General features: G+C 42.8%; 1 protein-coding gene across 3 annotated transcripts in view; it reads left to right on the top strand.

Annotated features, from left to right (window-relative positions):
• LOC135099731 (cytochrome P450 2L1-like) overlaps window positions 1-9833 on the top strand; it is a 29670-nt gene extending 19837 nt beyond the window's left edge. For all 3 annotated transcript variants that reach the window (XM_064002224.1, XM_064002223.1, XM_064002225.1), the window contains 7 exons: window positions 6592-6810; window positions 7048-7244; window positions 7832-7946; window positions 8325-8505; window positions 8710-8827; window positions 8960-9104; window positions 9492-9833. In XM_064002224.1, the coding sequence (XP_063858294.1) occupies window positions 6592-6810; window positions 7048-7244; window positions 7832-7946; window positions 8325-8505; window positions 8710-8827; window positions 8960-9104; window positions 9492-9673 (1157 nt within the window). In that variant the 3' untranslated portion in view covers window positions 9674-9833. The remainder of the gene's footprint in view (window positions 1-6591; window positions 6811-7047; window positions 7245-7831; window positions 7947-8324; window positions 8506-8709; window positions 8828-8959; window positions 9105-9491) is intronic.
• Window positions 9834-12427: the final 2594 nt, after the last annotated feature.

Raw genomic sequence — 12427 nt, 5'->3', positions numbered from 1 at the left:
CACATCTGACCTCATTATTCTCTACTAGTTTTCTGTCCTCCATTCTCTCCACATGCCCAGACCATCTTAACACACACTGATCTGCCCATCAGCCCAACTCTCAAACACCAGCACTTCGTATCTCCTGATTTATTATTATTCTGTCCCTCCACACATACTCTTGAAAAACTGTTTCCATTACATTCAACCGTCTTGGAGATACTCCCAGCATTCTTGACCTTTTTCTAACCTCTAATCCTCCTGCTTATGTTTTTTTTCTCTTTTTTTATGTAGGAGGGACACTGGCCAAGGGCAACAAAAATCCAATAAATAAAAAAGCTCTCTGAGATGCCAGTCCCAGAAAAGGGTCCAAAGTGGTGGTCAAAAATTGAAGGATAAGTGTCTTGAAACCTCCCTCTTGAAGGAATTCAAGTCATAGGAAGGTGGAAATACAGAAGCATACAGGGAGTCCCAGAGTTTACCAGAGAAATGGATGAATGATTCAGAATACTGGTTAACTCTTGCATTAGAGAAATGGACAGAATAGGGGTGAGAGAAAGAAGAAAGTCTCGTTCAGCGAGGCCGCGGAAGGAGGGGAGACATGCAGTTAGCAAGATCAGAAGAGCAGTTAGCATGAAAATAGCGGTAGAGGACAGGTAGAGATGCAACACTGCGACGATGAGATAGAGGCTGAAGACAGTCAGTTAGAGGAAAGGAGTTGATGAGACGAAAAGCTTTTGATTCCACCCTGTCTAGAAAAGCAGTATGAGTAGAACCCCCCAGACATGTGAAGCGTACTCAATACATGGACGGATAAGGCCCTTGTACAGAGTTAGCAGCTGGGGGGCTGAGAAAACACTGGCGGAGACGTCTCAGAACACCTATCTCCATAGAAGCTGTTTTAGCTAAAGATGAGATGTGAAGTTTCCAGTTCAGATTATAAGTAAAAGACAGACCGAGAATGTTCAGTGTAGAAGAGGGGAACAGTTGAGTGTCATTAAAGAAGAGGGGATAGTTGTCTGGAAGGTTGTGCCGAGTTGATAGAAGGAGGAATTGAGTTTTTGAGGCATTGAACAATACCAAGTTTGCTCTGCCCCAATCAGAAATTTTAGAAAGATCACAAGCCAGACGTTCTGTGGCTTCCCTGCGTGAAATGTTTACCTCCTGAAGGGTTGGACGTCTATGAAAAGATGTGGAAAAGTGTAGGGTGGTATCATCATCGTAGGAGTGAATATGACAAGAAGTTTGGTTTAGGTCATTGATGAATAATAAGAAGAGAGCGGGTGACAGGACAGAACCCTGAGCAACACCACTGTTAATAGATTTAGAAGAACAGTGACCGTCTACCACAGCAGTAATAGAATGGTCAGAAAGGAAACTTGAGATGAAGTTACAGAGAGAAGGATAGAAGCTGTAGGAGGGTAGTTTGGAAATCAAAGCTTTGTGCCAGACTCTATCAAAAGCTTTTGATATGTCTAAGGCAACAGCAGAAGTTTCACCAAAATCTCTAAAAGAGGATGACCAAGACTCAGTAAGGAAAGCCAGAAGATCAGCAGTAGAGCGGCCTTGACGGAACCCATACTGGCGATCAGATAGAAGGTTGTAAAGTGATAGATGTTTAAGAATCTTCCTGTTGAGGATAGATTCAAAAACTTTGGATAGGCAAGAAATTAAAGTAATAGGACGGTAGTTTGAGGGATTAGAACGGTCACCCTTTTTAGGAACAGGTTGAATGTAGGCAAACTTCCAGCAAGAAGGAAAGGTAGATGTTGACAGACGTAGCTGAAAGAGTTTGACTAGGCAAGGTGCAAGCACGGAGGCACAGTTTCGGAGAACAATAGGAGGGACGCCATCAGGTTCATAAGCCTTCCGAAGGGTTAGGCCAGCGAGGGGATGGAAAACATCATTACGAAGAATTTTAATAGGTAGCATGAAGTAGTCAGAGGGTGGAGGAGAGGAAGGAACAAGCCCAGAATCGTCCAAGGTAGAATTTTTAGCAAAGGTTTGAGCGAAGAGTTCAGCTTTAGAAATAGATGTGATAGCAGTGGTGCTATCTGGTTGAAATAAAAGAGGGAAAGAAGAAGAAGCAAAGTTATTGGAGATATTTTTGGCTAGATGCCAGAAGTCACGAGGGAGTTAGATCTTGAAAGATTTTGACACTGTTAATGAAGTTTTTGGCTAGTTGGAGAACAGACTTGGAATTGTTCCGGTCAGAAATATAAAGTGCATGAGATTCTGGTGATGGAAGGCTTAAGTACCTCCTGTGGGCCACCTCTCTATCATGTATAGCACGAGAACAAGCTGTGTTAAACCAAGGTTTGGAAGGCTTAGGTCGAGAAAAAAAAGTGAGGAATGTACGCCTCCATGCCAGACACTATCACCTCTGTTATGCGCTCAGCACACAAAGACGGGTCTCTGACACGGAAGCAGTAGTCATTCCAAGGAAAATCAGCGAAATACCTCCTCAGGTCCCCCCCAACTAACAGAGGCAAAACGCCAGAAGCACCTTCGCTTAGGGGGATCCTGAGGAGGGATTGAAGCGATAGGACAAGATACAGATATGAGATTGTGATCGGAGGAGCCCAACGGAGAAGAAAGGGTGACAGCATAAGCAGAAGGATTAGAGGTCAGGAAAAGGTCAAGGTTGTTGGGATTATCTCCAAGACGGTCAGGAATACGAGTAGGGTGTTGCACCAGTTGCTCTAGGTCATGGAGGATAGCAAAGTTGAAGGCTAGTTCACCAGGATTGCCAGTGAAGGGAGAGGAAAGCCAAAGCTGGTGGTGAACATTGAAGTCTCCAAGAATGGAGATCTCTGCAAAAGGGAAGAGAGTTAGAATGTTACTGCCGAGCGGGTGAAAGACCGCCGAGGGGATAAAAGAAGTTGTTGTTGAGCAAGCGTATGCTAAATAATATGATCTGTGTTATGAGAGTTGAAGTGAACTAGTATATGAAGCATGGGTAACACTAAGGAAACTAAGTTAATTAGAGTAGAGATTATGGAAACTGAATTCATTATAGTAGTTAATCACAGTAGTGAAGATGTGTAAGAGGGACTAGCTGTGGAGAGCTTAGCTGCGGAGAGGCAGTGAGGGTTGTGTTTATGTGGTAAATTTGATGACATGGCGCGTAGGGTAGATAAGACACAGAGGAATCTCCGTAGAGGAATGAGTCACCCGGGAACTACTGCTGACCTAAAGGTAAGATGGGCAGGCGTGAGGCGCCGAGGGCCAGCAGGAACGAAGCCCGGAGGGACAGATTCCTTTGTAACGCCACCGAGTTAGGGTGTGACTACTGCAGGAAAGATCAGACCACTACAATACAGACGCAGGTGTTGCTTGGTGACAGGCCTCCTGAAGACCTCAAACACGCGAGTTCCACATCTGCATTACGAGGGATCGATTGCCCTAATTAGCATGATCCATGATTAGTGATGCATTATGTTGATACAGTATGTAATGGTTAGTAGTGCTACGCACGTCTTATGTTTATTATGTATGTCTTCAGGTTTGACCGAATGCAATAAACGATTCGCGTCACCGTGTGGATCTAAAATCCTTTAACTGCCTCCGGGCAGCTACACAGAATGTGCTCCACTTTGGAAGTTAAGTAGTCAAAAAACTTCTTATAGTCACAGGAGTTAGCTGAGAGATATACAGCATAGATAAATTTGGTTTGAGAGTGTAGTCGTAGCCAGATGGTGGAAAACTCGGAAGATTCAAGAGCGTGGGCACGAGATCAGGTTAAATTGTTGCTCACATAAACGCAACATCCAGCTTTGGATCGAAAATGAGGATAGAGAAAGTAGGAGGGAACAGAAAAGGGGCTACTGTCAGTTGCCTCAGACACCTGTGTTTCAGTGAGGGAAAGAAGATGAGGTTTAGAAGAGGAGAGGTGGTGTTCTACAGAATGAAAATTAGATCTTAGAACACGAATGTTGCAGAAATTAATGAAGAAAAAGTTGAAGGGGGGTTTCAAGACACTTAGGGTCGTCGTCAGAAGGGCAGTCCGACCTGGGGACATTTGTGGTCCCCTCCCTAGATGGGGACTCTGAGGCTGGTATAGGAGTCGCCATGAAATTTTTAATTTTGAGTGAAGGGTGTGTGTGTTATAAGGTGCTTGTAGTTTTGTGTGGAGGAAAAGAGTTGTCTTTAGGGGGCAGGCTGTGACTACCCCCTTGTGTTGTGAGACACAAAGGGAAACGTTCAGTGAGGTCACAGCTGGGTTTAATGATAAGTTCACAGCACCCCCTGATCCAGTGCTTTAGACCTCACTGGAAGTAATTATCGTTTCGGCTGGTGCCTACGGCCTCCTCCTACTGTCACCCTATCTTCTCCTTTCGGCTCCTCTGATCACAACCTCATATTTGTATCTTATCCTATCGCTTCAATCCCTCCTCAGGATCCCCTGGAGTGGAGGTGCCTCTGACTTTTTGCCTCTGCTAATTGGGAGGACCTGAGAAGGTATTATTCTGATTTTCGTTGGAATGACAACTGCTTTCGTGTCTGAGACTCGTCTCTGTGCTGAACGCTTAACAGAGGTGATAGTGTCTGGCATGGAGGCGTACATTCCTCTCTCTTTCTTTAGACCTAAATCTTCCAAACCTTGGTTTAACATAGCCTGTTCTCGTGCTATACATGATAGAGAGGTGGTCCACAAAAGATATTTGAGCCTTCCATCACCTGAATCTTATGCGCTTTATATTTCTGCCCGGAATCATGCCAAGTATGTTCTTCAATTAGCCAAAAATTCCTTCATTAATAGAAAGTGTCAAAATCTTTCATGATCTAACTCCCCTCGAGATTCCTGGCACCTAACCAAAAAACATTTCCAATAACTCTGCTTCCTCTTTTTTTTTTTTTTCTTTATTTCAACCTGATGGCACCACTATCATCTCATCTATTTCTAAAGCTGAACTCTTCGCTCAAACCTTTGCTAAGGACCCTACCTTGGATGATTCAGGGTTTGTTCCTTTCTCTCCTCCACCCTCCGACTACTTCGTGCTACCCATTAAGAACCTTCTCAGTGATGTTTTCCATGCCCTCGCTGGCCTTAATCCTTGGAAGGCTTATGGACCTGATGGGGTCCCTCCTATTGTTTTCCGAAATTGTGCCTCCGTGCTTGCACCTTGCCTAGTCAAACTCTTCCAACTCTGTCTATCAACATCTACTTTTTCCTTCTTGCTGAAAGTTTGCCTACATTCGTCCTGTTCCTAAAAAGGGTGACCGTTCTAATCCCTCAAACTCTCGTCCTATTGTTTTAATTTCCTGCCGCTCTAAAGTTTTTTTAATCTATCCTCAACAGGAAACTCTTAAACATCTGTCACTTCACAATCTTAAATCTCATTGCCAGTATGGGTTCCGTTGAGGCCGCTCTACTGGTGATCTGGTTTTCCTTATTTAGTCTTGGTCATCCTCTTTTAGGGATTTTGGTGAAACTTGCGCTGTTGCCTTAGACATATTAAAAGCTTTTGATAGAGTCTGGCACAAAGCTTTCATTTCCAAACTACCTCTTCTACGGCCTTTATCTTTCTCTCTGTAACTTTATCTTAAGTTTCCTTTCTGACCGTTCTATTGCTGCTGTGGTAAACGGTCACTGTTCTCTTGAATCTGTTAGTAGTGGTGTTCCTGTCACTCACGCTCTTCCTATTATTTATCAATGATCTTCTAAACCAAACTTCTTTTTCTATCCACTCCTACGCTGATGATACCACCCTCCACTTTTCCACGTCTTTTCGTAGACGTCCAACCTTTCATGAAGTAAACAGTTCACGCAGGGAAGCCACAGAGCGTCTGAATACTGATCTCTCTAAAATTTCTGATTGGGACAAGGCTCACTTCAGTGCCTCAGAAATTCAATTCCTCCATCTATCAAGTCTTCAGCCTCTTTCTCATCGCCACAGTGTTGCATCTCTTGCTATCTTCTACCGCTTTTTTCATGCTAACTGCTCTTCTGATCTTGCTAATTGCATGCATCCCCTCCTAACACTGTCTCGCTGCACAAGACTTTCTTCTCTCTCTCACCCCTATTCTGTCCACCTCTCTACTGCAAGAGTTAACCAGTACTCTCAATCATTCATCCCTTTCTCTGATAAACTCTGGAACTCCCTGTTTCTGTATTTTCCCTATCCTACTTGTATGACTTGAACGCTTTCAAGAGAGAAGTTTCAAGACACTTATCCTTCAGTTTTCAGTGATTCTCTTGACATCTCTTTTTGGGACTGGCGCCTCAGTGGGATTTTTTCTTCCCTTGGCCATTGACCCTATTACATAAAAGAAAAAAAAACGCTTCTTCTCTTTATTCTCTTCATATGACTTGAACTCTCTCATGAGGAAGGTTTCAAGACACTAATTATCCTCTACTATCTGATCAATCTATTTGGCACTGCTCTGGGAACTGGCATTTAAGTGGGCCTATTTTATTATTATTTTTTTCTTTTTTTCCCTTGGCCAGTGGTCTTCTTACTCTAAAAAAAAAAAAAAAAAAAAAAAAAAAAGAATTCTCATGCTCCATGTTACAGCACCATTACAGCACCGTGCGCCGACGTGTTTGAGAATGCGGTCCCATTGTTGTAAAGAAGTGAAGTACTATCAGTTTTCTTGCTGCCGCCACAGGAGTCATCTTCAGGAACGGGGTGCCATGGCAGACTTTGAGACGGTTCCTGCTGCGCCACCTGCGGGGTATGGGCATGGGGAAGTCCCGGTTGGATGACGTCATCTTGAGGGAAGCCGAAGAACTGGTGAAAGACTTCAGAAAGTACACCCACGGGCCAGCCTTCTTCCCGCCCTCGATAAACGTGGCCACACTCAACATTATCTGGCAGTTGGTGGCGAGTATGTACAGTATGTGCTGGGCCGTGTTTCACACCGTGCCCTCTCTCTCTCTCTCTCTCTCTCTCTCTCTCTCTCTCTCTCTCTCTCATGCTTGTTTAGAAGGATAACTCATGCCTTTTAATAACATTATCTTAATTTGTTGTTGTTGTTGTTGTTGTTGTTGTTGTTCTTAATTATTATTATTGCCATCTTCATCATCATCATATATAACAAGTCACGGTTGCAGTGTATTCGCAGGCCGCCGATATAACATGGATAACGAGGAAATCATAAGGTTTGTAGACCTCGTTCAGGAATTCCAAGAAGATATCCCCTGGTTGGTGCTGCCGGATTTCTTTCCCTGGCTGAAGTACCTGCCAGGGCCCCTCGTGCGGCGACTGTGCAGGGAAGATAAGCTGAAAGCGAACACTAAGATTGGCAGGGACATAATGGAGGTGAGTGTAGGGAAGCTAGACACTGGTTTAGAAGACGGAGAGACTCCTGATCTGTGGACGATGAGTCATTTAGAGCAACACATTTCTAACGATCTCGTATCAACACTCTCACTGTTATGGTTTCTTTTCAAGGTAATGAATGAGTGGCAGTTTTTTTTTTTTTTTTTTTCTTAAGATATCACTGTCGGGAAAAGAAGAATTATTCATACATAATAGTGCCCGTTGCTCTGTTTTTTTTTTTTTTTTTTAGCAAAATCATGCAGCTACTCAAATAACAGTGTTCATATCCTCATTAACACTCAAGACAGGATTAAGTAATTATATGTGGCATATACTTGAATGCGCCACTTTCAAGGCCAATGATGGGTTTCTTGTTTAGTAAATAATAAATATAGTCATCTATCACAATTCAACATGCGAGTTGTTTCGCACAGGTAAATACATAGTGAGGAAATATTATATGTCAGTAAGGATAACAATTGTAAAGTTGCAAGTATACATGTTAACACGATTATCGAGCATGATATGATAAACACAACACAGCCATGTACAGTTCATTAGGTTCTTTATCATGTGGGACCCTGCAGGAGGCAGTGAGGGAGCACCGCGCTTCCCTCATCCCCGCCAGCCCCAGGGACGTGCTGGACGAGTTTCTGCTGGAGATGGAAAACCAGAAGAACGATCCAAACTCCGTTTTTAATGGTCAGCCTCCTCAGCAGTTTTATAGCGTTAGTCACACACACACACACACACACACACACACACACACACACACACATGGCAAGTGGGCGAGCCTCTTAATGTGTACCCCATGTTCACCTAGTAGTGAGTAGACACGGGATGTGATCTTGCTGTCCCAGTGTGTGACGAGTGAGTGGTTTCAGTACCACCCAAAGATCAGTCAATACGAGCTCTGAGCTCTTTCCGTAGGGGAACGGCTGGCTGGTTGACCAGCAGACGACCGTAGAACAGTAGATGAATGATACAAATGGAATAAGTGCCTTGATCTGTGAAGTTCATTAAAGATGAGCAGCCACAAACATGAGAACAATGTTGTTCTGCATCTTTTTAAACACACAGAGCAAGACTTAATCAAGACCATCTTTGACCTGTTCACTGCCGGATACGACACAACTTCCAATATGTTACGCTGGGTCATCCTGCACATGGCCAACCAGCCAGAGGTGCAGCGTCGCATCCAGCAGGAACTGGACGAGGTGGTGGACCGGGCCACCCTGCCCTCTCATGTTCACCGGCCACGGTAAGTCTTCCCAGAACTAACTAAATTCGAGTGAATCTGAAAATACATTTTGATACCTGTGTGTAAGAAAGATTTACAAATAAATCACAAAAAAACTACATAAATATCCTGTGTTATTTTCAAAGATTAGAATTCGAAATATATTGCATGATATGCTTAAGACTTCTTAGCGTTATCTGTTTACCTGTGTGGAATGTGATGAAGACTGCCTTACCTGGACGCCACTATCAATGAGGTGCTACGTGTGTCGGCCCTGGTGACTAGCGGGGTAGCTCACGCTGCTGCGCACGACACCTACCTCGATAAACACTTTATTCCGAAGGTAGGTCCTCCCTCAGCACCAAAAGTTACTTATTATAAGTGAACATGCGGCAATCAGTGATACATATTAATGGAAGGTTTAGTGCTTTAATCTGGCGGTCCTAAATCAGCTTCATGAAATACTTTTTTTCAGGGAACTATTGTCATAGGAAACATTGGATTTTGTCATTTTGATCCAAATTATTGGGATGAGCCAGAGGAGTTTCGACCGGAACGGTTTTTGAATGAGTCTGGGAAACTGAGCATCCCCAAGGAGGCCTTCCTGCCCTTCGGCACAGGTGAGCAAGCTGAGTTCCGGAGACGATGAAGCTATAATGCTCTCCAACCGTTGGACCATTTTGCCACGTTAATGCTGTATGCGAGTAGAGAACGGCCCTCTTCTTGAGTGGGAATAATGACATTAATTATTGTGATGCCTAATAACAGAGTTATGTAATGTTTGTTATTATGCTTTTCTCTGAGGAAAAATAAAGCTTATATATTTGTTTTGCATTCTGAGAAAGAATAACGAGTAGAACAGTTTTCTTAGAGCTTCATAACAAGACTGAAAAGCACCATTACAATCACGCATTGCTAAAGATTATTGCGTTCCATTATTGATCTTGTATTGATCACACAGCATTCACCTCATTGTACTCTATCGTGATGTAAATAATTTTCAACAGGCAAAAGGAGTTGCCTTGGGCAAGCCCTATCCAGGATGGAGCTGTACGTGTTTTCGGCGGCACTGCTTCAGAACTTTACCTTTGGTGTTCCGGAAGGGCGGACTGTGGACTTCAGTCCTCGACCGATGTCCGGCAATAACTTTCCCAAAGACCAAGAGATTGTCATCAAGCTCAGGCACTGAGGCTTTTCATACTACATATAGCACAAAGAAGTGACTTTTTTTTTTTGTGTGTGTGTGTGTGTGTGTGTAATGAACACAACAGTGTTATTTGGTTGTAAAGATAAGTAAAAACTTATTATTTCATTCTTGGCGAAGTACCTGCAATAAATGCTTAAAGTAACGTTTGTCATCTTGTTATAGAATTATATTACCAAACATGCCACAAATATGTACGCACATACGTATGGAGCCACAGGACGTGATAGTGCCCAGTGATGGCGTTCGAGACCAAAGTCGAAACATTGCACCATATTCTGAAACACTTCTGCACCGCACCTCAACTACATTCAAAGGGTTCTAGCTGAAGCTACACGAGTTTTTAAGATTGTTTTTAAGGCTCTGGTGATAGATTAACAAGATTTCTACACTATTAACTGGAGAAACATTCATGAGAATCCGGCTGATTATCTGAAAATATGTAGTCGTGGTGAGAGAACAAACCGATACTGAATACGGGCCACTGAACAGCTGCACAGTTTAAACGTGATATAGCAGCCCGTGTTCTTTGGAGTATCAGCGGGAGAGATCTAATCATAGGAACACTGTGGCATCCAAAAAAGATATGACTCTTCCTTTCTTCCTTACCGAGATTTACAACAAGCGGTGGCTGCAGCATCAGGGCGATGAGAAACTACAGAAAGCTGAACACCACTGTGGCTCTTTCGTCGCTAAGGGGAGCCAGACTCAGCTATAGTGAATATGGTGGTGTGATGACTGAGCTCTCGACTCCAAAGAAAGGGGCAACATTGGTTTTTCACAGTACATCTTCCCAATAACTCCACTAGGGCATGTAAGAATTAGTCGAGATAAGATCAAGACTGTGTAATTAGTTATGCTCAGGCCGTATTACGCTTATGACTCTATTTTCGCCTTCATATGATAAACTAAAGTCAGTGCAGAAAAGAATGACTGAGTGATTTAAGGGAAAAGTTCAAGGATGCGGAGCGACGTTACTGAATGTGTATTAAACTAAGTAATATAAACAGAGCAAACCGAGAAACTTACAGGGCAATGAGTTCAGTTTTCCCATAAGAGGTAAACAGAAGTAGGTTCGAATGGAAACACTGGAGGAACTAAAATAACAGATGTGCTTGGAAAGTGGTGAACTTGCAAATAAAGAAAACGACAGTGGTATAGTAACAAGACAGGAAACAAACGAATGAACATTGGTGATTGCCATTGAATGTGTCTGAAGCAGATGAATCATTTAGAATACTTTCACACAATAATAATACAGAGTTAAAAAAAAAAAGAGAGAGAGAGAGAGAGAGAGAGAGAGAGAGAGAGAGAGAGAGAGAGAGAGAGAGAGAGAGAGAGGAAATGGAGATAGTTGAAAAAGGAATGGAGGAAAGGATATTAGGAGGACCAGTTTTGAGACCCTTTATATGCTCTCATAAACTTCAAAAGCTACAGAGATTATTAGTTGGGTTTCCATTTTTTCACTGATGTAGACACTCATTAAACTATCACTGGAATCTTGAAAACACAATTGAAAACTTCATCAATTTCCCGCAGAACTTCTTTTAATATCTAAATAATTAGACATCGAAACCTTTGTGAATGCAATCCCTGGACATGAAGGTATGAGAAATTGGTGAGAGTGCAGATGGTGGAGGGTCGACAATGAGGGCAGAAAGAGACTCTATGGTAAATGGGGCCGGTTCCATAGCCTTTCGTAAGATAGCTCATGTCAGTTAGCACCCGAACAAACGAATGTTGAGAAGAGAAGTATGGTCAAGGAAGGACGCAAGAAATAAACACCCATGTTTATTAGAAGTAGATAATAGTTGATTCACAGATATGGTAGGCAGGAAAAAATAATGACTGGAAGATGTAGCAGATAAAATAGGATTACATCTACAACTTTAGCTTTATAAAAGTATTGAAACGTACCCCCATCAGCAAGCAAGGGGGATTCCTCCATCTATCAACTTGACACAGCCTTCCAGATAACTATCCCCTCTTCTTCAATGACACTCAACTGTTCCGCTCTTCTACACTGAACATCCTTGGTCTGTCCTTTACTTATAATCTAAACTGGAAACTTCACATCTCATGTCTAGCTAAAACAGCTTCTATAAAATTCGGTGTTCTGAGTCGCCTCCGCCATTTTTTCTCACCCCCACAGCTACTAACTCTGTACAGGGGCCTTATCCACCCATGTATGGAGTATGCTTCACATGTATGGAGGAGGGTTCCACTCATACTGCTATTTTAGGCAGGGTGGAATCAAAAGCTTTTCGTCTCATCAGTTCCTCTCCTCTAACTGACTGACTTCAGTTTCTTTCTCATCGCCGAAATGTTGCATTTCTTGCTATCTTCTACCGCTATTTTCATGTTAACTGCATCTTGTTAACTGCCCTCCTCCTGTGGCTTCGCTGCACAAAACTTTCTTCTTTCTCTCATCTCTATTCTGTCCACCTCTCTAACGTATTCTCAATCATTCACCCCTTCCTCTGGTAAACTCTGGAATTCCCTCTCTGCTTTTGCATTTCCTCCTTCCTATAACTTGAACTCTTTCAAGAGGGAGGTTTCAAAACACTTATCCTTTAATTTTCGATGATTCTCTTGACATCTCTTTTGGGACTGGGGCCTAAGTGTGATTTTTCTTTCCTTCGGTTTTGTTCCCCTTAGCCAGTGACCCTCTTACATAGAAAAAAAGAAAAAGTATTCATATGTAGTAATCACATATGTACTCATATGAAGCTACACACA

This window comes from Scylla paramamosain, chromosome 4 (assembly GCF_035594125.1).
Source record: "Scylla paramamosain isolate STU-SP2022 chromosome 4, ASM3559412v1, whole genome shotgun sequence".
NCBI classification, from domain to species: domain Eukaryota; kingdom Metazoa; phylum Arthropoda; class Malacostraca; order Decapoda; family Portunidae; genus Scylla; species Scylla paramamosain.
This window is presented reverse-complemented; position numbering and strand designations above follow the sequence as displayed.